At 36.7% G+C, this 27,796-nt stretch overlaps 1 protein-coding gene across 2 annotated transcripts in view; it reads left to right on the plus strand.

Moving 5' to 3' along the window:
- Positions 1–26,858, plus strand: part of LOC139135330 (isoleucine--tRNA ligase, cytoplasmic-like) — a 39,803-nt gene extending 12,945 nt beyond the window's left edge. For both annotated transcript variants that reach the window (XM_070702671.1, XM_070702672.1), the window contains exons 13-27: positions 1,209–1,301; positions 1,748–1,852; positions 3,066–3,236; positions 4,251–4,395; positions 5,493–5,613; positions 6,420–6,511; positions 8,426–8,625; positions 11,469–11,571; positions 12,276–12,359; positions 12,859–13,146; positions 13,469–13,564; positions 13,869–14,045; positions 22,226–22,496; positions 24,058–24,366; positions 25,332–26,858. In XM_070702671.1, coding sequence (XP_070558772.1) covers positions 1,209–1,301; positions 1,748–1,852; positions 3,066–3,236; positions 4,251–4,395; positions 5,493–5,613; positions 6,420–6,511; positions 8,426–8,625; positions 11,469–11,571; positions 12,276–12,359; positions 12,859–13,146; positions 13,469–13,564; positions 13,869–14,045; positions 22,226–22,496; positions 24,058–24,366; positions 25,332–25,402 — 2,326 coding nt within the window. In that variant the 3' untranslated portion in view covers positions 25,403–26,858. The remainder of the gene's footprint in view (positions 1–1,208; positions 1,302–1,747; positions 1,853–3,065; positions 3,237–4,250; positions 4,396–5,492; positions 5,614–6,419; positions 6,512–8,425; positions 8,626–11,468; positions 11,572–12,275; positions 12,360–12,858; positions 13,147–13,468; positions 13,565–13,868; positions 14,046–22,225; positions 22,497–24,057; positions 24,367–25,331) is intronic.
- Positions 26,859–27,796: the final 938 nt, after the last annotated feature.

Here is a 27,796-nt window from a genome sequence, read left to right on the forward strand (position 1 = left end):
TACAATCCAATATGGCCGCCGAGCAGCCATTTTGTCGCGATTTTTTCATGTTTTTGAACCATAAGTCAACTATCCCTGAACAGATTCCATTCAAACTTGGCACACAGACTTTTGATCTTGTCAAGGAAAACACAAACAGCCATAACTTTACTGTCCCAAGTATACAAACATGACCCCCACAGACCACTATCATGTGATTTCCCACATTTTACAAATTCACCTCTCTCCCCTGTAATGAAGCTACAATCAATTACCGTAATTCAAACACCATAATCCAGTGGGGACTGTGTCATCAGCAATGACTTGCCAGATCAAGAATGACCTTGATTACAACAGTGACAGTTGTGGACTGTTGTGGACTGTTTTATGGAAAAGATGGTGCTGATACCGTTATTTAGTCTGCTTATGTTTTCAGCTGATAGAATGCAAACTCAAAAGATTTCTTGATGACAACAAGGGTATGACCAGTTCCTGTCATAAATGATTGTCAGTATTCAAAAAAATCATTTAAGGTGAAGGCTGCACGTTGCCAACACAGTATTTTTCAAAGGAATATTTCTCATCTACAAGGAAACCCCCTCATATTATATATTTTCAAAAAGTAGAGAATCTAAAGTTTAGTATGGTAGCAATAGTTTACTTAAAGGATGAAGGCGTGTATATTTAGGGTAAAAAAACTCAATTTTGGTATTAACCCTTTGAGTGCTGTAATTTTTCTCACAAATTTTTGAGTAACATTTTACCAATTTTTATGAATTTTTCTGTAAGTTTTTTTGATAACTTTGGACAAAATGGATATCACATCTCATTGACTACAGTTTGTTATCAAAATTTTGGCAAACAATCAGAAAAATATTGACTGGGGTGACTTATTCAAAATGTAAGAACTTTATTGCCAAACAAAATAGTTGTTTTGTTATATAGCATTGAGAGAACATAATTTGACCCAGCCAGAGTGGAGTTAAATTCTTTTGAAATCTTGAAATTGAGAGGAAAGAGAAGCCAGTGATTTGCATACATTTATATAAATTAACACTTTTTATCACACAAATTACAGCTGCTTGACAAGCTTAAAGGTGAACCCAACCAATATTTTTATTTTGGGTTAACAAATTAATTAAAATCAAATGAATATTTGCAAAATAGTGATTCTGAGCAAAATATGTTGTTTTAGGTGCAGCACCATGATATCATCTTGTTTTTTCCAGCATTGATCACCTGACCATCCCATCAAAGCGACCCGGTCAAGCACCTTTGAAGAGAGTGCCTGAAGTGTTTGATTGTTGGTTTGAAAGTGGCAGGTATGTATTCTGGGCAATTGTGAATGAAAACAAAAGAATGCAACATACTTGCCTAGAGGGCGCTATATCAAAGTAATTGTGAAGCTCTGGTGGTGATTGGTATTTGATGAAGTGCATGGGAAACTGACGCTGGCGGCGGTTTTAGTGTCTAATGTGCAAAATAGCATTAAATTCACAGTCATGGAATATATCAGCACTGGAACTAGATTATGACTAAATCAAAATCAACTTACTGTGTTTGGAATTACAATGTTTGTGATGACATTTTCTCATGAAAGGTATGACCTAGCCTTTCACTCTTGTTCAACAAAATATATGTACTTAAAACTTTTCTTCGCAGCTACTTGCACTATGCATTGCCAGTGGAAAAAATGGCCCTTGGGCATTCCATTCTCTTGGGAATTTCTCACAATTATTTTCACTGAGATTCCCATCTCTCATTCCAGCATGCCGTATGCCCAGCAACACTATCCATTTGAAAACAGGCGCGATTTTGAAGACAACTTCCCGGCTGACTTCATTGCCGAGGGCATTGACCAGACAAGGGGATGGTGAGTTGTCAGGTTGTCATTACTGTTACTTTGTAACACCAGATTCTCCACTGTATATTATGGTATCGTGGGATTTTTATAGCAACGGTTGTGTGAAATTATGGAGACAGTTCTGTCACACAGATGTCACTATAGATTGATTTTGCATTTGCTGTATCTAAGTTGGGCAGTCTGTCATACAGACCTTATTAGGATGCTTACAGTAATTGCCATCATGACAAAATTAGAATCTCAAAAAAACCTCTGGAGAATTTGTATGACAATTGCTGTGTTCCCGGAACGGTCAGTTGTGCAAGTGACATACTCAGGAAATTTTAATGAATGGAAAATATCTGTCATCCTGAAGTAATCAAGATCTGTGTGTTGTTTTAGTTAAGCCATTTAAAGAAAATTCTTTGTTTGCTGTCCTTGAATGTTTGAAAAACCTATCAGCAAGCCAGGGAAAAAAAAAACAAACACAGATAAACAACACAAGTGTATTAACATAAGCTCAATTTTTATTTGGTTTCCTTTGGAAAAATATTATTTTTATTTGTAATACTGTTAACGTTGTGTTTGTTTTCTTAATTTCCTCTGAAAACCTACGGAGGGCAAACAAAGAACTTTATTGAAAGTGCCTTATACAGAACTTGTACACTTAATTTCGTCTTTTAAGAAATCTTACAACATCAAATCCCTGAAAAATTGAACAGTGTATCGATTTTTTGAGCTTGAGCTCTCTGATAGAGCTCATTTCTATCAAAAAATTGCTGAAGATCAAGTACTATAGATGTCACATACATTAAATTTATGTATTGACCATTTTAAAATCATTTTAACAAAATTCATAATCTTTTCAGCTTTCCTTATTTCCAAACCCAAGGTCAACTTTCTTTCGAACATACCACTAATTCTATTTTCTGTTGTCCTCCAAATGTATTTTTGCAACAATACAATCCCAAACTCTATATCTACATCTGTCAATTTCTTTACAATCCTTATATGGGAGATACACTTTTCTTCCATTGAAACAACTTCAGAAATGTTGGTGTGTGTTATTTAGTGAGATCTGTGTGTTATATACACCTTAACAATTTCTTTTCATTTAAAAAGTCTTGTATTCCAAGTACCATTTGAGCTATTAAATTTTCTATTCCAAAATGCTCTTCTTTACTTTCTAAAGATATCGTACCGTCCAAAGCCTCAGCAAATATTCTTTTTTATTTCATCATAGGTTTTACACTTTACTGGTGTTGTCCACCGCTTTGTTCGGCAAACCACCGTTCAAAAATCTGATAGCCAATGGCCTGGTTTTGGCTGCCGATGGTTCTAAGATGAGCAAAAGGAAGAGGAACTACCCTGACCCGTTGGATGTGGTCAACAAATATGGAGCTGATGCACTGAGGTGAGAGGCCAGAAACTCTTGCCAAGGCATAACTCATACTTGAAGCGCAATTTAATGATATTCATATATGCAAATCGTGATAATGAATTTGAGTAGCAAAACCAATGTTGACTCTTCCTGTTTAGGATGTCAATCTCAGGTGTTCACCATACTCACTGACTTCCTTTCAAGCACTGTTTGAAACCTTCTGAGTCAGTTGTTGAACTCAGAGGGACGATCCAGTGCTACATTGATACACAAGTTGTGACAACCAGCCTGACTGAGTCTGGATGGTCAGATGTTGATGTTAGAGCCTGTGAACACTTGACTTAACAATGCACATAAGAAAGGTAAATTATGATCAGTACCAGTATAAGAAAATTCTTGACCTTTTTATTGCAATGCTTTGGCCCAAATTGTTTGGATTATGGATCTGTTTACAGGGAGTGGGTATAAGCAGGAGGTAATTAGGGATAATTGAAGTGAAAAATCTCTATATTTTGAAATTATGAAGAACACCAGATGACCATGAATGACATCAAAATGTAACGGTCATTTTCAAGTCATTTTAGGTCATTTTCAGGTCATTTTGGGAATCTTGATATCCATAACCAGTTTCCAATCTTTGTTAGTCAAACTGGAATTTTAACTCTTCACAAACATTTCCCACTCAGCCGCACACTTTCAAATACGCCATGTGACCCTTCTACCGCAATGGTTTTGCTCAGCACACATTGTTGTCAATGGTGATTTTAAACCTGTTTACAGAGAAATAGGTGAGCAGCTGTGTGAATTTACTCCAGATCAAGCTTCTTGGTATGAAGCAAATCAGATCAGATTAATGCTAATTTTTCAGCGATCGATTGTTAAGTTCTGGTACAAATGAAGGCCAAGTTCAGATAACAGGTGTCAATCTAAACACTTGCTATTCCCCACCACATCAAGTACCGTGTAATAAATATCTGCGTGTATTTGTTTGTAATTATTGGCACAAAAAGAAATACACAGAAGGACAAGCTTTTGCTTCAATTTCAGGCTGTACTTGATCAACTCACCTGTTGTCAGAGCAGAGAGTCTCAGATTCAAGGAGGAGGGTGTCAGAGATATTTTGAAAGACGTCTTCCTGCCGTGGTATAATGCTTACAGGTTCCTAATGCAAAATGTGGACAGGCTGAGAAAGGTGAGAGTATGATAGAATCATCATTGATGTGACTTGGATAATAAGTAGTGTAATTGTCAAAGTGTTGAACTTTACTTATGCACTACGCTCAGATACTTTGCATTCTCTCACATACCAAAGGACAAAAATTTAGATCGCCATACAAAGTGTTACAATCAGAGAAGTGATTTAAAGATATTCATTATTCAAAATGGCTGTCATTCACTTTGTAGACACCGTGGAAAAAGCAAACTTTAGGTGTTCATAAAAGTTAGATGGTGAAACAGTAATGTTCTCTACAAGTTTTAAAAATAAATGAGTCCACAAAAATGTTACTAGCAGAAAAAATGTCACAATTTGAAAGATGGAAAATTGTACCCAAACTTCATTCCACCTCTGTACATTTAGCAACAACACAGTACAAGTACATGCATGCAGCATTTAGTGAAATGAAAAAAAAATTTCTCTCATAAAGATTTCTTTGTTAATAGCAAAACACTGTTGGGCATAGTTGATAACTTTTTATTCACTATCGTGACCACTAGCCATACACAACTCTTGGAAGGAAGCATATGGCTGGTTTATTACATGCCTTGTGAATCGAACGTCATACGCTCCATAGGATTCAATAGTACCTCGTTGATGACGTTGTGGGACGCATAGTCATAATTTGACTGAAAGCGAACCGGAACTATTTTCAACTTGACAACTTCGGGATTAGAAAATAATAAAATTACATGTGGTAGATAGTAATGATTGTTTTCACAAAATTATTCGAAAAAATTCGACAAACTGCATCACAGTGGTGTAAATATATCAATGCACCATTCAATGATGAAAATCATTTTATTTTTTCTGCAAATTTTTGTATAACATGAAAATAAAGCATATAATAGTCATTTGTATGTAAGGCCAAAAATTTGGAGTGAATATTATGCAAGAGAGACATGTAATGAAAATATTATAGCCCAAACAGGGGACTATGTACCCACGAGGCAGGATACCATTTGCGTACCTTCTGTCGAACAAATGGTCACCTACCCTCGGGTACAAGGTCCCATGTTTGGGCTATGATGCATAATATTTGAGTATTTTTGTGTGTGTGTGCCAAATTATAGGAGGATGGACTACAGTTTGTTTACAATGAAGACAAACTGAAACCCGTGGACAACATCATGGACAAATGGATATTGTCTTTCACGCAGAGTTTGGTAGATTTCACACGAAAAGAAATGGCAGGTCAGTCTTGTTACAGTCGATATATTTGACCAAATATATTTAGCAGTCAGTGTTTGTTATGGTCAATATATTTAACCGGTTACAGTCAGTATATTTGAATTGCTCCACCACAACTTAAAAAGTTGTGTAAACCCTCTTCTCACAGTAGAACACAACTAAAAAGTCAGCTCATATTTGTCAGTTATTAACTTCTATATAAGGTTACAGTTACCTGTAATCTAAATATGCCCATATATGGTCAAAGGGGCGTCCCTTGGTATTCAAAATGCCCATGTGAGGGTGCTGTTTTTAAAAAGTGGCCACCTGCTTAAAATCTGTGATTGGTTAGATTTTCTCTTTCCATGGTAACTGTGGCAAAATTGGAACAGGTGACAGTATACCTTTCAGTTATTTGCACAATGCATATTTTCCTTATTTCCAGTTTAGTCACTGCCAGGGCTGGGCAGACTGTTATGTATGTCATCCATTAATAACTGAAGACATGTTTTGACAATAGTACAATTATGACAGATCATCTGTAGCCCAGGGCATTATTTGATCTCAAATATACTTTTAGTTTGTGTCACATCTGCGTGTTGCTTTCAAATAATTGGACATGTTTGTTGATGTTTAAAACACTCATAATTTTGCCAATGATTTATACACTTGTGAGTTTTAATGATGAGATATTTGTTATAAAATCAACAAAACCCAAGACTATGCATTTACATTTGTTGTGAGACCATGAGAGAGAATTCAGTCTTAGTCTATTTTTATGATCAAAGTACATAAGATCATGAAAACAATTTATTCTTTCTGTCCCCTAGCATACCGTCTGTACACTGTGGTACCAAAGCTTGTTAGATTCGTTGACAAACTCACAAACTGGTATGTGAGATCCAACAGGAAGAGGCTCAAGGTAAAGAGAAATGTAACACACTTCAACTTTATTTCCTGTCATCGTACACTGGTTGGTAAATGCTGTCATTTGTTTTGAATACTAGGTTACTCTGACATAAGGTAGAGCATGTGGAATGTTGTAAGGCCAAACACAAAATTATGTTACTTTCTCATTGTGATCTTCTTCTAAAAATTATCAGGTGATATGGTTGTCTGTTTTTTTCTTTCTTTTCCTTGGTTGGTTTTTGAACTTTCAAGACTCAACCACAGGCCTGAAAATAACAAAGACAGGATTTTTTCCAGGCATTTATAAGTTCTGACATGTCGAACTATAAGGACGAGAAACTCACAGTTCTTGTAATAGCATAGATATTAGCATTGTCAATGTGTAGCACACTTTTTCAAGTGACTGTATAAAAAAGGTTGATGCGGCCAATCTAGATCAATGTGTGCGAGAATGAGCAATTAAACCTTTTCTGTGTTTAGTTTCATGCCCTGTAACTTTTGTGGGTCCCACATACTCACTGAAAGTATGATTGTACTAAAGCTCTGCAATTAAATTTTACAAAAGATTGTGTGTTAAACTTCAGAAAGGCAGCATATCAACATTTGGGTAACTGTTTGTTCATCAAGCATAGTACAATTGACCCAAGAGAAAGTATGTTTTGTAAATATCAATGTCTCAAATTATCTATATCAAGGTTAGGCTTTTGTAGATAGCTGGTTGAGTAAATTTTTCGGTATAAAGTTGGTATGAATAAACTCTTAATTTAGGTGCTCTGCTGGCTCAGCTGTTAACAGTATGTGACTTTTTCATTTGCATATACCTGTGCACTTTGACATTTAGTCATACCTTTGCTATGATAGATCATAGAGTACAAACTGTATCAAACACACTCTGCTTTACAGTAAGCCCCAATACGTTTGCAAGGATGTCAGTCACAAGTATTCACTGTAGATAATTTGCTCCCCAACTTCCTGTCAAGCACTGTTTGAAACCTTCTAAGTCAGTTGTTGAACTCAGAGGGACGATCCAGTGCTACATTGATACACAAGTTGTGACAACCAGCCTGACTGAGTCTGGATGGTCAGATGTTGATGTTACAGCTTGTGAACACTTGACCTAATGATGCACATAAGAAAGGCAAATGTATGATCAGTACCAGTATGAAGAAAATGTTTGACCCTTTCAACAAAATGGTTTGGCCCAAACTTATTGTTGTCAATGGAGATTGTTGACCAGTTTACTTTGAATTCGGGATGAACAGGGTCAACATTATAATTAAGATCTAGTAGGTTGTGACATCAATAAAATCATCCATTTCACCACAAGCATAATTTGTGACATTTTATATTTTGAGCTTTGTATATTGTACATCACTGTGAAATATTCAGATTCTGTTAATTACATTCACGTCAGCTTCGTTGATGTATTAGTACATAAATATGATGGCTATGAATACAAAGTGCAAACTTTGTTGCAGTGACTTGGTAACCTTCAGGTGCAAAAAATCTGCTTCTGAGTGCTTCAGTTCCATTGATGCTGGCCAAAGTGGTGAATGTGTTACTGAACACTTCACTCTTTGTTATTCTGTCTGTCAAATAGCGGTGATCACAAATAATGATGTCAGTTTTTCTCTCGTTAATATGCATACATAAATATTTGTCTGCATTTTCCGCTTAAACGACGAAAATAAAACCTAGTGTTACAATGGCTACTAAAAGTTAGTCTAATTGGTATGAATTTATGGCTTGGACTACAAGCTGCAACAACAGCTGTGCATGCAACAACAAAATTTGTCCAAATTTTAGGCAGCGTTGTCCAAAGTCACACACATGCAGCTATATTTAGTAACAAACCTGAAATCGTGATCAACACTATTCTTTCCTTGTGTATCACCTTCAACAATCTTATTTTTTTGTTTGTTGACAGGGAGAAGGCGGCACTGATGACTGTCTGTGTGCACTGCAGACACTGTTCAGTGTTCTCTTCACCATGGTACGAATGATGGCGCCATTCACGCCGTTCCTTACCGAACTGATCTATCAGAATTTACGGCATTTGATAGACCCCGCGGTATCCAAGGGACAGGATACCAACAGTGTCCACTATCTCATGATACCACAGCCAAGGTAAGGGGCAGAAATGTTCTTGTTAATCTTCAGTTTCACTTCGTTGTATCACACAAATTCAGTAAATTTTTAGTCCCAACGGACACCGTCCGGGGGGACTTATAGGTTTGGTCATGTCCGTGCGTGCGTCCGTGCGTGCGTGCGTCCGTCCGTCCGTCCGTCCGTTCACGCAGATATCTCAGAGATGCAAGAAGCGATTTCATTCAAACTTGGTACAAGGATTACTTCATATGTCATACAGATGCACGTCGATTTGTTTTGGGATACGATCCAATATGGCCGCCAGGCAGCCATTTTATTACGATTTTTTCATGTACAGAGCCATAACTCAGACATGTTTCTACCAATTTTATTCAAAGTTGGTGCAAGGACATTGACTAATGTCATAGATATGCACGTCAATTTTCTTTGTGATACGATCCAATATGGCCGCCAGGCGGCCATTTTGTTACGATTTTTTCATATACAGAGCCATAACTCAGACATGTTTCAAGTGATTTTATTCAAAGTTGGTACAAAGACATTGACCAATGTCATAGATATGCACGTCAATTTTTTTGTGATACGATCCAATATGGCCGCCAGGCGGCCATTTTATTATGATTTTTTCATGTACAGAGCCACAACTCAGACATGTTTCAACCGATTTTATTCAACATTGCTACAAGGACATTGACCAATTTCATAGATATGCACGTCGATTTGTTTTGTGATACAATCCAATATGGCCGCTAGGCGGCCATTTTATTACAATTTTTTCATATACAGAGGCATAACTCAGGCATATCTCAACCGATTTTATTCAAAATTGGTACAAGGACATTGACCAATGTCATAGATATGCATGTCAATTTGTTTTGTGATACGATCCAATATGGCTGCTGTGCGGTCATTTTGTTGCGATTTTTTCATATACAGAGGCATAACTCAGGCATATCTCAACTGATTTTATTCAAAGTTGGTACAAGGACATTGACCTATGTCATACATATGTACATCGATTTTTTATGTGATACGATCCAATATGGTTGCTAGGCAGCCATTTTATTACGATGTTTTCATGTACAGAGCCATAACTCAGACATATTTCCACCAGTATCATTCAAAGTTGACATTGACCTATTTCATACATATGCTCGTCAATTTGTTTCATGTCATGTAGCAGTAACATGTCAATTATTGAAGTTTCGTAAGTAGGCTGATATGTCAAGAAATATGTACTGCATCAAATTCATGAAACTTTATACAGATGTTAAGCTCACATTGCTTTAACATTGAAAAAGACATTTATCAGTGTCATTTTAATTAATTTGTAATTGCATAAGTAATGAACTTTCCTAATTAGGGTGATATAGCCACAAATTAATACAACGTCAAATGTGATGAAACTTGATACAGATGTTGATCTCATAGTGTTGTAAATACTGCATCAAACTTTATGAAATATGGTACCAGTGATAATCTGTTAAGTGTTAGAATTGTATGCAAAAATGTTTTGCAACATCCTGTTGATTAATTCCTAGTTGACTCATTTTATGAACTTTAGGATGGTGGCCTACATTGGTTTTATGTTTTCATCACCATGGAACTCATTCTTGGCCATTGAGCGCCATCTGTATCAAAGTATTTTTATCGCAGACCTAATTAATGAAGAGGACTCTGTCCTCTCTGAGGACATGTAATCAAAGTACCCATTATTAACAAGTGGGGACTGTGTCATCAACGATGACTTGTTCGGTATAAAGTTGGTATGAATGTCGACTTCTATAATGGCTTAGGAAAGTCAAAGCTGTGTCCAAATTAAGAAAAACTCATGCCTAGTTGAATTTATTTTGATTGAAGACACCAAAATTTACTTACGGAGGAGATACGTTTGACTGTGAAGATAACTATTGGCTCTCCTACAATACACATGAAGATGATATTTTCAAAATTAAAGAATTGGATGTAGCTCAAGCAAGTGTGAAGTAAACATTTTAATATTTCCGTTTACACTCAGAGGATATTAAAAGCAAATATACAAAACCCGTATTTCACTGTTTCTATTCCATGGTCAGCTTAGAAAAAGAGCTGGTGCTTTCCAAAGATGAGATAGGTTGATGGAAAAAGTTTATCAATGTTTTTGCCAGGATTTTAAAAGATAGATGAATGGTTTGGGGAAACCTTGGTGACATTTCTGTCCTTTTCAATGTGACACTGACTGTGATGATATAGCAAAGGAAGCTTCAGTGGAATGGCAGTAAGAGTTGTGGTAAAGTCTATTTTCAAATATTGAATTTTAAAGTAAACATAAAAGTAAAACTTTACCACAAAAAATGCAGATGAAAATTGTAAGACATTACTTACAGGCCAAAAATGATTATTAATTTGATCTGCATTTATTTGCATGACTGTGTAGTACGTTTCTCTGCTTACAATGATAACGCGAAATGAATACTGGACTAACTTGTTCAGGAGATTTTTTGAAAAAGCAGAAAAGTTTGGTGAAGCTGATGTTAATAAAAAAGATTTAAATTGTCTGTGGAAGTGTTTGTTTTGAAAAATTTGTCGTGTATCAAGCAGATATTTCAATATTGCGTCTCACACTTAACAGGTAACTTTCAAAATATTTTTTTTTGTTTCCTGCTTGCTTCATTTCAAGGGCCGTAAAGTGTAAATTACATGATATTAGATTCATGAGCACAGAATAATGAATAGCCCCCCAACACATGCTGCAATATCCGTGACAAATTAAATTGAAGCATGACTCATCTTTTGTGCATTAATGTGATATTGCACATAAATCAGATCAGCGGCGGGAGACGTTTCATTTCTGAGAAGGAATCGTTTACACTTGATTGCAGGAGCGACTTGATTGACAAAGGCATAGAGAATGCCGTGGCCACCATGCAGACCGTAATTGAACTGGGCCGGGTCATCAGGGACCGCAAGACGCTGCCATTAAAGGTACCTGAGAATAATCATCAGAATTTCGTACTCAGGTGTTCTTAATTGGTTGCATTTATGATATTAAGTAAATATTAATGGTGTCGTTTTGGGGGGCTCCGATTAGTCATATTTGTTACAGAATTGGATTGCCCCAGGGTAAAAAAAAAATTCAAGTTGATTTATTGGACAAAGACTGTTACAATGTGTGCGCGGTGCTAATTTCCATTTGGGTGATCATACTGTGTAAAAGCACAAGTTGACCATCACAGTTATGAAAGAGAAGTAGACTATTGCTGAATAAAATAATGGAAAAATCACATATATTAACACAGTTACACAAATTACTCTTCTGACGTCAATTCAATTTCTTCTGAGAAATTTACACAGGTGCGCACATGTATTACATATGCGCATTCTGATATGTAATTCTTTTTTTTTCACGAGATGCTAATTAGATGAAAATAAATGTCAACTTGCATAAAAATGCTTTGATAGGTCTGTGGGAAAGACAATCAAGGCAAATCTTAAATTCTGCCGTACATTAACTTGACAAGACTTTCTTCGTCATTTTCAACAGAATAACACAAGTTTAGTCATAGAAGTGAACTAGTTGTGAACCTGGGAATTTTGGCGTTACCAGAATATCTTCATGCAAACTGACCAATATTTTATATAAGAAATTATTGCTTGTATTTAGTTATGTTCTTGATGACTGATTTCAGTATCCTCTGCATGAAGTGGTTGTAATTCACCAAGAAAAACAAGTTTTAGAAGATACAAGATCACTGGAAAAATACATACTGGAGGTTAGTCTACTCCCTCGTGGTTTATGCGAACTTGTCAGAGATAAGTCCCTGTTTATTATCTGAAGTGACATCTTTTACAGATCACTTAATCATATAAATTTAACGCAAGCAAACAGTGAAGGTAAAGATGTTTGACATTGAAAGTAAAGGACTGAATCTGTAAAGGTACTATACTGTTATTCTTTAAATAAGTACAAGAATTATCAGCAAGGAATTTCCAGTCAAGTGCCAATAAAATATTTTACAATCAAGGAGTGACATATTTGGCTTATTGTATCATTTACCATTTTATTTTGCTAGATGCAGTCTTGGTTTCACCTGTCTGTCTGTCTGTCTGTCTGTCTCCCCTCCTCTCTATGATTATAATATCTGCCAATATGAGTATGTGTGTCTCTCCCCCCCACACACACACACTTGTGCTGTCTGTGTCTCTCTCTGTTTGTTTCTCTTTCTCACAGTGCCGTCTGCTTTTTCTCCCCATTTTCCCTTCACTACGCAGGAACTGAATGTACGGCAACTCACCACATCGAAAGACAAAGAGAAGTACGGGGTTCACCTGAAGGCTGAGCCTGACTTCATGGTGCTGGGCAAACGTCTCAAGGCCGACTCCAAAGTGGTTGCCAAGGCAGTGAGGGAGCTTAATGATGGACAGGTCGAAGAGTTTCAGAAGAAAGGAGAAATGGTCGTCCATGGACACACTTTGACTCTTGAGGATATCAGAATTGTGTACGCATTTGATCAAAACAGCAACCAAGAATCCAAGTATGAGGCTCACTCAGACAATGATGTGAGTAGACAATCTTTCCATACTTTTGAATTAGAAAAGGAGCGTTGAATTTCTTTTTCTTGGAAAGCAAATTGAGTTATTAATAGTTGTATTTAAGTAATTCTGTCCACCATCAATCGTAACTGAGTCATTCTGATTTTTCAATCAAATACACTCTGGTGTAGTTCAACAAGGTGAATATTTCATGTCTAATTTCATCACCCCTACACTGTTCTATCCCATGATGCGACACTTCTGGCAAATTTGACGGACATTTTCATGTTTATCTTACATGTCATAATGCTTTTTTAGCACTGTTGATTTTTTTTTTCTGATTTATCAGGTTCTTGTCTTGATTGATGTAACACCGGACCAGTCCATGCTGGACGAGGGTGTTGCCCGGGAAGTCATCAATCGCATTCAAAAACTCAGGAAAAAGGTATGGCTTATCAAAAGCAAACTCTGTTTACAGAGATTTCTTTTCTCATCACATGTGATATGTGTTCCTGTTTTACAGTGTTTCCTTGGTGAGTTGTGGACATGCCGGAAAATCTCTTTGGGGGAAATACTAAAAAACATTCCCAACCAGTTGTACTCTGTCGCATTTGGATAAAGTCATCAAGTTGCTGTTACAGAAGTATGCACTGAATTCTCACTTTCAAGTCTTTTGAAGAACTTATAAGAATGTAAGTCATACCAGGGTCATTGTCAATATCTACAACCTTCAAACTTTGACCTTGCAGGGCAAGTTGGTTCCCGTCGATGACATCACAGTATTTTATGAAGTTTCACCGTCTGGCGAGTACTTGGCAAAGGTAGTGTCAGACCACAGGGAATACATCACTAGTACCATCAAACAACCGTTGCAACCATATCCAGTGCCCAGTGATTCTGAAGTCGTTGTCCAGGAAAGCGTGCAGGTAAGTTTGTTTGAGTGTATTTCGTTGGCAAATTGTGATCTCTAAGCATGTGAAAGTACAATATATTGTGCTCTGACATCTTATTGTGTGGAATGACTTCTGTAAATAGAGTTCATCACCAACAAAGTCATTTTATCTGAAGAAGAGTCCTTGTAATGAATTATGCAAAACTGACATTTTAAAATGGGTCCACCAGTGAACATTCTGTATGTATACAAATGTTTGTAAATCTCACCTGGTTTTATTGATTTTGATTGTCTCTGTGTTCTCTGTGAACTCTTTACATCAGTGAACACTAATTAACCTAAAGCAGAATAAAATATAGGCTTTTGCACATTCTGCAGCCTATCTTGTCAGAAAGAAATACTGTAAAGAAATTTTGCTTTAAAACCTTAGCATATGGAGTGTCAGTGCCAGTAGGGTTTCCCCGAATATAATTTTTACCATTACAGTTTGAAATATTGGGGTCAGAGGCCAACTGTTCTTTTTCAGATGATAATTCGTTTTGTGCCGACCTGTTAAGAAAGGTCACACATCCATACCCATCTTGAGATCTAGGACAGATCGATACCATTCCATGAAATGTTGTAGATTAAATTGACCTCGTAATCTGAAACTGTGAGTGCATTTACAACCAGTTGGCGTTTATTGAGTGTCAGTTAGATATGGCTTTGATTTATCTTGCATTTCAACTACTGTGTTTGCCGGCTAGAAGCTGTCTGTATACTGATGCCAGTCGTGGTATAATTCCTATGAAAAACAAGGATTCTGACTTGACCACAGGAATGTTTTGTAATTTTGATTTTTCTTTTGAAAATTAAAACGACACTTTAGTTCAAGTGATATTCCCAGTCCTTTTTTTATTTTCGACTTTCATCAGTTTCTTTGTCACATATACCCATTTTAGTGACAAGTGATGTTGAGTCTTGATATTTCTTGTTATACTGGGCAATTTTTTCACCCTAGTGGTTCAGTTCTGTTTGGTGTTGTTGATACCAACAACTATGATATTACAATAGATCATACAATGAATGTTTCTCCGTTGATGAAATTGTAATTCTCATCGTTCAGCACTTTAAAATAACGTTATTTCTTATCATTAAAATTATCTTTCGTAGCAAGTTTGATGATTAAGTGTAGCAGTATTGATTTATGCCGACTGTGAATGCAAAATACTTTGATGAAACTATATTTTGAGAGTCTCTGAGAATATTGATGAAACTTGTTCAATTTTAAAGACATCAAGCAAGTGAAATACATTACAGCATGCAAAGCTGAAATTTGTTAAGTTGCGATTTGTTAGATTGACATCATTCAGCATGTCATGAAAACCATGGGTGTGTCACTTCATCTTGATTGATTGCCAATGTTTTGAAATTTTCATTGAATCTGACGTTAATGTTTTTAGTGCATAATTTTTTAAATCCATTTTGACACCAAATAAATGATAATTTTTTTTTGTTTGACAAGAGAATTAGCAAAAGTGTCAAAGCTATGCCAAGAGATTTAAAATCACACTGAAAAAACTTGATGGAAAATTATCATTCATATAGTCAATAACATAATTAAGCTTATGCTTGAGCCATTGTCTTTGACAATGTGAACTATGTGTCAGAGGTCAAAGGTCACGTGGAAGTAAAGATGGATTAAAAAGGTTATTACCTTTGACAGGCTAACCAGTGCTACGTGCATGTAAGGACATAAAAAACTGAAGAGGAAAAAAAACTCACGTGAAGAAGATGAATTAAAGTTATTACACAAATTGACCCTGTATGCTGGAGAGATTATTTTGGCTCTCCAATAAAGTAATTTTGCCAAATTAGTAGCAATAGCAGAGATTTATCCAATGTATTGTGGACAGATTTGTCAGCTTGTCTGAGCTGGCATGAGTGGACTGTCAATTGAAGAAAGCACTTACTGAAAATAAGAGGAAGGGAGAGATTGAAATCTGCAGGTATTTACAGGAAGTGCGCTGGTTTGGACAGTTTTCTTGACGTTACTTTTCAAAGTGTGATAAGGGTGTTGGCTCTCAAATCCTAATGTAGTGTGCAATTGCCACAGCAAAGTGTGAAATGAGACAAGTCAGATTTGTGCGTAAAGCTTTGCCGTTTTGCATTTAATTCTGATTCCAAGCGTTTTGCATCAATACAGGTTGCAGTTAAAACTATTTAAGGAACCATCTCCCGTTTTACCCATGAATGCCATATGAATCAAGTTACCTTTCCAGTCAGTTACTGAAAGGGATCCGCTTTTCTTCCATCACTCTTCATCAGTTTAGTAGATGCAAGTATATGTTATAATAGCGGTACCAACCAGAGGCATCTGTACTAAATCCTAAAAATTTTTGAAGTTTTTATCAGTATTTACCCTCGTCCTGACTAAAGTTCCTTTGCTCACTCCCATGAAAACGTGTTGAGGTAGCATTGCATTTAACCAACTCACTTTTATTGAAGTAATATTTCTTATCAAAGATGACACGAAAACCCCTTCATATTAAATATTTTCAAAAAGCAGAGAATCTAAAGTTTAGTTTTGTTGCAATAGTTTACTTGAAGGATGAAGAGGGTATATATCTGGGGTAGAGAACCTCAATTTCGGTATTATTGATAAAAAATGGTTAAGTCAAGAACTTGATACATGTCCTACTTTATGAAATTTTATATCTTCACTTGTAACCAGAAGATATGTAGTAAAAAAAAAATGACAACTTGGATTATCTATTCTCAATTTTAGCTCACATGTGGTATATGTATGTATACCAAATAGACCTTATATGATAAGTCGGCAGTGTTTGTATGTATGTATGTATGTATGTATGTTAGTATGTGCGATGTATGGCCGTCCACATCAAAAACTCCTAAACCGCAGCACGTATCATCTTAGTATTTGGTGTTACAGGTGCACCCAGGGCTGTAGGTGTGACTTTGTTCAAATGAACATATCAGTGTCAAAAATATGCAAATGAGGTGAAGAAAAGGAAAATCCTTAAAATTGATAAAACTCTGTAACCACAGGCCAGATTTGGTTGAAACTTCGTATGTAGGTTCTTATGTTGACTTTAGTTAGATTTGTTCAAATTGTGGTTAAATTTTCATACTTGTATTTTTGGGGCAATTTTCTCCATTTTTAGTCAAAAATCTTCTCTGAAAGTGCTCTTTCCATTGCCTTGAAACTTGGTATTCATGATCCTAGGCTTGGCTTCAATCAGATTTGTTAAAATTGAGGTGAAATTTTCATATTTGTATTTTTGAGGCAACTTTTCCCATCTTTGGTCAAAAAATCATTTTCTCCCAAACCACTCATTAGATTACTTTGAAACTTTATACTCTTGATCCTGGGGTTGTCTTCTATTGGATTTGTCAAAAATTGTGATGAAATTTTCATATTTGAATTTTAGGGGCAATTTTTTGCAGTTTTGGTCTAAAAATCATTTTCTCTGAAATCGCTTGCCAAATTGCTTTGAAACTTTGTATTGATGTTCCCAGGGGGTAAACTTAGTTGAGTATATTCACTCTGGGCTGCCACATCAAACCAAATGTGAGCCAAGTGTCATTGACACTATGTTTAAATGGCAGGGGCTGATACACTTAAAAAGTGATTAAAATCATGATAAGCAAAAATAGCGTTGATCGCGATTTCGGGTTTGTTACTAAATATAGCTGCACGTGCGCGACTTTCGGACAAATATGCTGAAATTCGGACAAATTTTGCATTCGCTGCTGTTGTTGCAGCTTGTAGTCTCAGTCATCAATTCATACGAATAAGTGTGACGCTAAATAGCCATTCTAACACTCGCAGGTTTAATTATCGTCGCTTATGCGGAAAATGCGGACAAATATTTATTTATGCATATTAATGAGAGAACAGTGATGTCATTTGCGATCAGCGCTATTGAAATGACTCTTATTCAATATTCAAAGTGTAAGAACTTCATCACCAAACAAAATTGTTGTTTTGTTATATAGTATAACAATTTCACCAAATTTTACTCAGCCAGGGTGGAGTTGAATGATTTTGAAATGTTGAACATGGGAGAACCAGAAAACAGGAAATGTGCATAAATTTGCACTTAAATTTGCATTTGTTTCTGACCCAACTTATAACTGCTTCTCATGCTAAAAGGTGAACCCTACCAGTGTTTTGATCTGATCTACCGGTATTTATGTCAGAACATTGTCCAATTGCCAAAAACTGTATCTTATACCATTGTTTATTATGATGCATGTTGAAATCCCAGTATTTTACTTGACAACATGTCCCAGAGATTTATAGTCTAACCATACCCTCTCACAAAAACATGATCAATCCCTCAAATAATTTTTTCAATGAACACAAATGAAAGCATACATGCTTTTTAAAGCTTTGCTATCCTACCTCACAGTCCATTTTCTTGCCACAACCTATTGTCAAAACTTCAATCAAGTCATATCAAATCAGAATAGGTATTTGTGCAAAGTGAGATACTCATGTTTGTGTGAGGGTAAATAGACAAAAGTCTCAACTGTCAGCCATGTGTTATTGCATTTTTGTATACTGGACAGTATACTGTTGATGCCTAAATTAGACGAGTGTTTTAGCTTTACATTGGAATTTCAGTGTTAAGATGTGGTTCTCCACTGATAGACTTTGCTTTACTGCCCTCGACTTAAAATTAAATTATGATCTGACCACAAATAGTCAATACATAGTTAACAGAAACAATTGTGAGCACTATGGGCTACACTTCCATAAACCGTAGCTGAGAACACCATAATAAAGAGACACTCCTTCGGGAGGGAGGGGGCATCAAATACTGTCTCGAAAAGGTAAAGGGTTATTGAGGGTAAACTTTCATTGAAACCGTTGTTTTTGCTGTCAAAAAAAAAAAAAAATTTTGATAGGAGCCTCATGGAAGTTCTCCGGGCAAAATATGGCATAGATTTTTTTCAATCCGCTGTTCATGGATTATTTATCAAGTGAGATACAGGTCCAATGGCTTCACAAGCATAGCAAGTAAGATACGGAGCCGTTGCCTTGGTGAGCTTTATCTCCCCTATAAATCAGTGACTTTTTTCCAAAGCAGGTGAATAAATAACCGTGTTAGCTCAAATCATGGCTTGAATGGCAAATCGATCACAAGGGCATCTCTCAAGGTCAAAGTGAAGCACTACTTTTTCTTTTCCTGTACAATGGCTCAAGTCATGTAGGCAGTAGTGTATAAAGTGAAAAAAATGTGCAACCTGGTAGCAGGGTTTACATTCTGAAGGAATTTCCATGCAGAATTTCATCGCTGTTGTAATTAATATTCTGACCGCATTTCTTGTGCTTGAAAGGAGAGACAGAGTGATAGATCTGCAGACATCACACGTTTTATGGACACCTTCTAATTACGTTAACTGATAACTCTCACCAGTGTCCTTACCAGCTTGTCTCTTAATATCCATGTGATAGAGAAACACGTGATATTGTGTGTATGTATTAACTCATGTGAGGTTTTTACTGGTTTACTGGCAGAGTACAGTAGGTACAGTTGGCAGGTGTATGGATAATAGTGGAAATGAAGGGCATACGAGCAAATATTGATGGTTGAAAAAATATTTTTCAGCATTTTTGCATGATATGTAGTTCATTTGAGGGTCAACCTGCCAAAGTGCGTATGGCATGGACTTGTACTTTAAATAGTGCAAGCAAGTAATAAACATATTTTTCTGAAAAAATATATGCTGGAAAAACATGTTTCACAAACTGGTATCTGAATTTTCACAGTGTACATTCATAAATGTATCAGTTGAATAGACCTAACCTGTTACATTCATTAAATACACTGAAATAAGGATACAAAATGTGGATGTGAAAAAATACAAGGTAAGCATGTTCAATATCTGTTGTCCCATTTCACATTGTGGCACTACATCAGACAACGGCATCAGACAACGGAGTGGTCATTCCACAGTCCAACATTGAAGAGACTGGAAAAAGGCAGCATGTCATTGAGTCAATGAACACTGAGATTGTTTTAGTATTCAAGAAGTTGAGCAGTTCGTCTGACTTCACAGCAAGCTTACAAAGTCATGGCCCTTAGCAGGCAATTATGCATTGTCTGTAATTACCTCCCACACTTGATTATCCACATCAGAGAAATTTGACTCAGTGGCACCGGGACTTGAGGCGCCCACAAACATACAAATAACGCTTATTGCCGTCCGCAAAGGAGCGTTGTCATTGAGCGTTGTCTGTCAGTTTGAAGTAAATGGTTTTGTTTTCTCAGTCTGGGGTCACAGGGACGGCTTTCATTGCAGATATGGTGAATGTACCTGATCTCACAAAGCCGCCGTGTTTGCAATCAATCATGTGCTGGAAAATTAATGTTCGAGAGAGTGTCTTCAGCCTTGATGGTGCTAGGAGTTTGTGACAAATTGGGTTGATTTAAAAGCTACCCTATTGATTGATACGCACAGATTGCTGTGTTACAGATTGTAAAGTGAATAATATACATCAAGCAGGTGCTTACAAGAGCAAATCTTCCAATGTTGGTTTCTATATAATTCCCTCTGACAGCAATCTTGACATGCCTTTTGTTTTTTTGACTCACATGAACCACATGGCTGTAAATGTCATTTTTTTCACCATATCACAGCAGGTCACAGAGAAACAGACTGCATGTCCAGAACGGCGATGGAGGGAACTGCGGTTCTGAAATTCAGCGCACAGCACTGAAGTCGCCAAGCTTTGATAGAGAAGCTTTTAAAATTTATCGCCGCAAATAATTAGAGTTCCCCTGCCGGTGGACAAGATCAGAATTCTTAATTTGGTTGAGAGCACTATAGAATGCTCGATGTCTTTTCCAATAACTTGATTTCAGGATGAAAGGAAATAAGGCATGGAGGACTGTAGGATATCAAGAATGAGAAAAGATGAGGTTTCATTGTCAGCAACTTTCTCTCTTCCGCAGGAGTATAGTTGCCTGTCACCAACAATGTCAAGAATCTCTTGATTCACTCTCAGATTTGAAGTTCATTGTCATGCGCTTGTGTGCTCTTTTCTCTCAATGAATTTGCATGGACACTGAGTATCACAAAGCATGATCATGGTTATTTTCAAGTTACCCTGAAATATTAAACTTTTCCAGATAACTACTTGTGATGTCTGTCGGCGCATTTGTGGTAATCCTTGTAAGGAAGACCAACAATGTCATTTCTTGGCAATGAGCTACATACATATCTTGTTCTTGGCTGTAGTACAATTCTTTTCAACTCACACTCGTACCTGTGAAATGGAAGTATGTACTAGGCTCCTTGCATGGTCATTCTAACAGGTCATAGCTGCATGACTTTGCTGGCTTTTGTGTTCTGTTGTAATGGTCAGGCCACTCTTGAAAGCACTGCAATTTTGTCAACTCAGTCAGTGTCTCTGGGAGTTGCCACAAGACAAAATCCTCGCAGTTAACCTTCCAATGAACTGTCAAATTCCCTGCATTTCTGATGGAAGGATAAATCCAGGAAATCATTCCACCCCCTGAGAGTTCATTTTGCACAGCGCATGCTGCTAGCTGTCCCTGCAAATATTCTTTCTCATTCATGAGTGATGAATTTGCATAATTGGACAAGATTAGAGATATCCCCTGCAGATTTGACCTCTACTGCGACCTTGTTGACACACATACATCTTCTCAACCTGTTATCTCTCACCGCGTGGTAATTCGCAAGATGGTACTGGTATTTATATGTCAATTTTGTCAACAACAAATAAATTTAACATTACATTAAAGTCAGGTGACCATTCATTAAATTACAGTTCCATTAGCAGGTTCTCTAATTTCATTCTGTCCGTAAAAATAAAGAGTCTCTTGTTCTGCTCCAAAAATGATTTCAAGATGTCTTGTTTTTCACTTGTAAAGACACTTTGTATGTATGTGTAATATCCGTTGTTATTGTGGACAACTGAATTTTAGTCCAGACTAGATTTCAGTTACTGGCAATAATTCTGCTTCATGTATACATTTTATTGCATTAGAAAGGTTTATACTTTCTTCTTGTGAAAAGTAAAAAGTAATTTAGTTTCAGAACAGAAATATTGTCCAAAGTGACAGTTATGATTACTTTAATTTGTCATTGTCCACTAGTTCATTTGTTGTCACATAGTTCAGTCAGATATTCGGTTGATTTAAAAGTTCATAATATTTTTTCTCCAAATGTTTGCAGTTGAAAGGTGCAAATTTAAGCCTAACCATTGTCAGAGGGCACGTAGGTGATACAGATGCCAATGAAAGCGAGCTAGGGCCGTTCTGCCGATACATCAATGTCCACCTACCTGACTCAAATGGCAAGGCCACGGTCTTGTTGGAAAATCCAAGGGGAAAGCGTACAACCAACCTTCTCAAACAAATCAAGATCATCTCCAATCAAAATGGAAACATTAAAGTCTTTGAGGCAACGAAGGCCGCATCTGGTAATGAAGAAGCACCTGGTCAAGGTAGGCCAGAAGTGTTCTACAAATTTTCTTTTGTAGATGTGAGTAATTTAGATTTAGAAAGTGTAGTGGTTGGATAGGATGAGTAACAAATTTGTTGTGAAAAAAATCACCATAAATGATTGTAATTACATATGGAGTTACATATTTCATTTCTAAGTCAATTTACAAATTTACAAAGTATGTCAGGCTACTTAAAACAATTTTATGACTTTTTTATGATATGTGACAAGCTGTCAGGTGACATTATTGTATTCCCATGCAATTTTATGTGAAGTTTTGAAATGCAGCAATAGTTAGAACACTTGTTTGTGTTCTGTAGCGGTATAAATTTGCAAACTAAATATGGGTAATAACCTTTGTTCTTTTCATTAAATATGTACCGATAGACAATTTCATATTGAATTTCATACATTTTCCTGTATTTAAGATAATCTGGACAGTCCATGTGAAGTTCTTGAAAATATTTCAAGTAGATGCCCAGCATAAATATTTTGTACTCTATTGAACAACTTCAAACCAACTGTTAGGGTTCAATAGATGTTTCCAATCAGGTGGGCTCGATGACTGTATGATCACCCTGAAAACATAAAGGAAGCAGACAAATTTATGTGTGGCTGGCTTGTGTACCTTTCAAAATCATGTTGTAATGATGTTCATGCAGAGTGCTTTGAAATGGATGCACATCACACTGTGCATCTCCTTGGTGCAAGGAGCTTGCTGGACCAATGTGCACCCTGTTCATGTCAGATATTATGCTGAGTATATTCTGATCTTTTGTCCTGCTTTTGATTGTTTTGACCGGCAAATTATTTAAATTGTAACATTTTGTTGTAAATTGCAATAAACTTACAACATGAATCGTTAACCTGATAGGGTCACGGGTAACAATGTTAGCATTGCCGTGAAATCAACAATCGATAACATCGCAGGTGTGAATGATAGCGTCACGGGCCACTATGCTGCTCTGAAGCTGGTAGCGTATGAACTATCAGTGGCCCTGCAATAAAATTGAAAGTTCGGTGCAGAGATGGTAAAACGCTCAGAAGACCCAAACATGTGATCCAGGAATGCAAAAGGAGGAAGTTGCAATGGATGATGGGAAGGATTACTTTGAATACATTATCACTGTTAAATGACAACCTGGTCCCTGTGCACACATCAGAAAGCAAGTCCATATTTATGCAAAACCACAACATGCATAGTGTGTATGGCGGCACAAATTATTTTGAACCCTTAGGGTGTAGAAAACGGTGAAGGTTTAAGACCATTATTCAAAACATGCAGAAACAATTTCAAAGCATATAGACCAACTAGTCAAGAGTGTTCAACTCATAGCCGTAATGTTTTCTATCCCTCTTCTCCTGACACAAACGTAGCAAGCACATACAAATGCAAAATTTTGAGGGGCTATTATGAGTATGAAAAACATTCCGGATTGTTTATTTTAGATAAGGAAGAGTAGCAGCAAAGACTTTAAATGGAAGAAATGATGCTGTTAGGATATTATCTAGCTGTCACCAAAGATAGTTTTATCAGAAATATATTCCTTACACCTTTGCAGAGATCTTTCTGGACAAAGAGCAGGACGTCTTTTCCTTCCATGCCAGCACAGTCTTTGCAAGTACTGGGTCGAGTCGGCCTGCCTCTGCTGTACCCATCATGAATGAACCTTTCTGCAGATACGTCAATGTGGAACTGTGTGATGCTTCGTCTCAGGAGGGGGTCAAGGGTCACAGGGCCACCATCTTGCTGGAGAATCCACAGGGAGAATTCCCAGTGACAGTAGCTGAACTTTTGAAACAATGTGGTATTGTTTTTGGTCACCAGGGTAGGAAACTGAAATTGTACCAGAAAAGAAACAAGTCAGATGGTAAGTTCAAGCTACCTTTGCCTTTGTCTTAAGGACCGATATGTCATCATATTCCAGAGACAGACAAGGAACCTGTATGGAAATATAGCCAGGACATTCATCATTATTTATATTCAACCTGTGCATAGCACTTAGTAATTACAATTGTAGCTTTCATACAGCTTGTCAATACCAGTGAGTTTTGTGACATCATCGCCCCAGATTATTACTGATAATGTGTCTGATTATCCAGCATTGTGGCCCCCAGATGTTTTCTACATCCAGAAATTCTCTAGCATCGCGAAAATTATAAAATAATAGCCATAGTATAACCATCCTGGCCCATAATGGACTCAAGCAAACTTTGCATGAAATAATGTACTCTTGTTCACCTCGTACATTATGTTGTGCAAAGTTTGCGTTCGTCCATTACGGGCCAGAAGGGGGCAATCATTGTGTAAATATTAAATTTTTTTGCGTTTAGATGATAGCACTGTGCTGTCACTTGTAATCAGTCCTATTGTGACAGCACAGTGATTATGTGAAGCTGAGCACGTCGACCATTTGGTCCATTGAGAGATATATCAGTTTTGGCAATTGAGCCAGTGAGAAATGTTTGTTGGACACTCTATCATCCTTAAGTAATATGTTCAACTTGATAACTGTAGATGATTGGTTGGATAAAGTGAGGGCAAATCAATGATAACTGGTATCAGCTCTTTGATATTGAGGGTAAATCTTGCCTCATGGCTGCAGTTAGCTTTACAAGAGTGACAAGGTTATATACACTTAACATGTCAAGCTAACGGTCAAACTGACCTTCCTGATGGCTGAAAAGATGTTTAGCAATATTGCCATGCCTTTCTGGTCAGTTTTAATCATGTGTTTTCCATACCATGTTGTTAAAACTATCTCATTGAATGCATGGTTGTGTCAATGGGAATAAAACCTGTAAATTTTTCTTTACAATGTTTTGTATTTTGCAGAGGTATCCCAGGAGACATTAAAGGATGTTTTTTCACTACATGGAAGCACTTTGTATGCATCTAATAAATAGTGTGTTGCTTCAGCATGGAATGGTGTCCTCACATTGCAGTGGACTCTCAACAAACGCATTAAAACTGTCAGTCATTACACAACAACAACAGTTATGCAACACTCCCCATTTCAGGGATAACTTTGCTACCAACAGAAGTGAACTATGATTATTTATTTTAATAACTGCAAACTTTAACCAGATTTATTGTTGCTGTAAAACTCACTCGTTTCCCCATTTTTCTATCATGCTCTTGCATACAAAAACATTTGCTTAGAAGTAAAGATACAAAAGCTAGGATTGAGCAATGCTGCAATTACGATTTCAAAGTGAGCCTTCAGGTACACACTTAAAAACAATACTCCCTAGGGTAGTCTTAAATTGTAGATGATATAATCAATCAATTATTTGCCAGAAATATTTGGCACTTGGGCATTGTTGCCATCGGGGTGAACAATTGGCAAGCCTTGGAGTGTGTTGAAGTCATTGGTTTTTCAGATGCAAACAGCAGTGTGGAAATCGTGCCTATGGGGACAATTTTATCGTATTAGACAAGCTTTTACAATAAATAGCAACATTCACCTCAGGAGAATGTTGCATTGTAATATGTTGTTATGTGATTGGATTATCCTCAAGTTGTGGACACTTTCTCTTTTGAGGACAAAGAGCACGACCACAATTCTGATTAGCACGTCGTTGCACCATAAATACTCTCAATGATTAATGCCCCACAGAAACAAAGTTGAATAGGTGTTCTCTGTGCAGGACCAAATTTAGACACAGTTGGGTTTATCAGGTAGAGAATAAAGAACATATGGTTTTAGAAAGTTTTACATGAAAAACATGTTTTTTGGCATGACATTTCAAGGCCTTTTTGAATGAACTCTTTTATTGTATGAAATTACAATCAGTTTACTAAAACAGAATATTCCCCACATAACACTTTGCAGCCTGTGAAGATAGGAATTGCACGTTTTAATTTTGTCAGACAAGTTCAGCATCCAATGGTCAAGGTAAACTTCACTCCCCCACAACACCAAGCATTGGTGCGAACCTATTGTTTACATCAGCATAGCTGGTTCCATTCTGAAGCAGTGGGGATGAGAGAAGGATCACAAAGGACAATTTTCAGTCGTCTTCATAGAAATATAAAATACCTTACTTTAAGGTTTGTGTTAGGGAGTGGCCGAACCGTGACCAAAAAGGAAAATAATTGCAGATTTTGTTGAAAGAGTCAAAATGCATGTAAATCATTACACTGTAAAAGAAATGTAGTGATTGATTTGTTCTGTCTTTTTTCTCAACAAGTGCAAAAGCTGCTGTGTTGCCTTTTTGAAATGCATATTGTAATCCGCTTTCAATTCATTAATGGCATCAATGTAGATTACTCAATACATCAACTTTTCAATTTAGGCGTTGACAGCCTAGTAGGATACTCGATCTGTTTGAAATCTGATTAAAATGGCAGTTTTATCCACTTCTTGTCAGTGTTCAATTCTCACATTCGATAGCACTGTTTCCAGTGATAGAATGAGTGTGAGTGTGGACCAGCTATGGGGCTGACTGTGCTACACAGTAGGAAAGGCTTAGACAAGGGCATTAAGCCCCCCCAAAAAAACAAAGAAATGTTTCTGGTCAGGTCTGTCTTTAAAAAAAAATGGTGCAGCAACGCGCATTTTTTTTTTTTTTTTTTTTTTTTTTTTTTTTTTTCTCTCAAGGGAGGGAGGAGGGTCAGTTTTATAGTTTTATCAATGTAGTCACGTATATACTGTTCATGCAGTCACTGATCATGCCCCCCAAAGAATTTTCTCTTTCTCTTCAGCCATTTTGGTTTTGTATCAGCCAGGGCCGCCGGCCATAAACAGAAAAAAACAGATATGAACTGAAAATGCTCTCATGTTTCATTATATATTGAAGTTATATCTAATTTGAACCTTTGCCAAATGTTTGTGACTTCATTGAAATTATTATGATCAACATAATGAACAATAATCACCGCCGATTAATTCTAAAAGGTCATGAAGTATACAAATATGTAATTAGCTGAAATAAAAATATCAAAGTTATTTGACTGCTCTTATTGTATCACCACTTTATATAGCAAGTGTAATTCCCCCCCCCCCCCCCCCCCCCCCCCCAGTACCGTTGGCCAAGTCCTTCAAGCCATATATGCCGAGCTGTGAAAGCTCATTAGATATGCAAATTATAAATTAGCTGACATGAAAATGTGAAATGACTTTCGATATTGTTTTAACCTAGTACCTGGTATAATCATCAATGTACATAGCATGTTTTGCCAACTTTGATCAAGTAAATCCCGGTATATATCCCTAATAAGCAAAGTTCATTAAATATGTAAATTAGGAATTGGCTTAACTAAAAATGCTTAATGATTGTCAATAATGTTGTATCATG

The sequence above is a fragment of the Ptychodera flava genome, chromosome 6, assembly GCF_041260155.1.
Source record: "Ptychodera flava strain L36383 chromosome 6, AS_Pfla_20210202, whole genome shotgun sequence".
NCBI classification, from domain to species: Eukaryota; Metazoa; Hemichordata; class Enteropneusta; family Ptychoderidae; genus Ptychodera; species Ptychodera flava.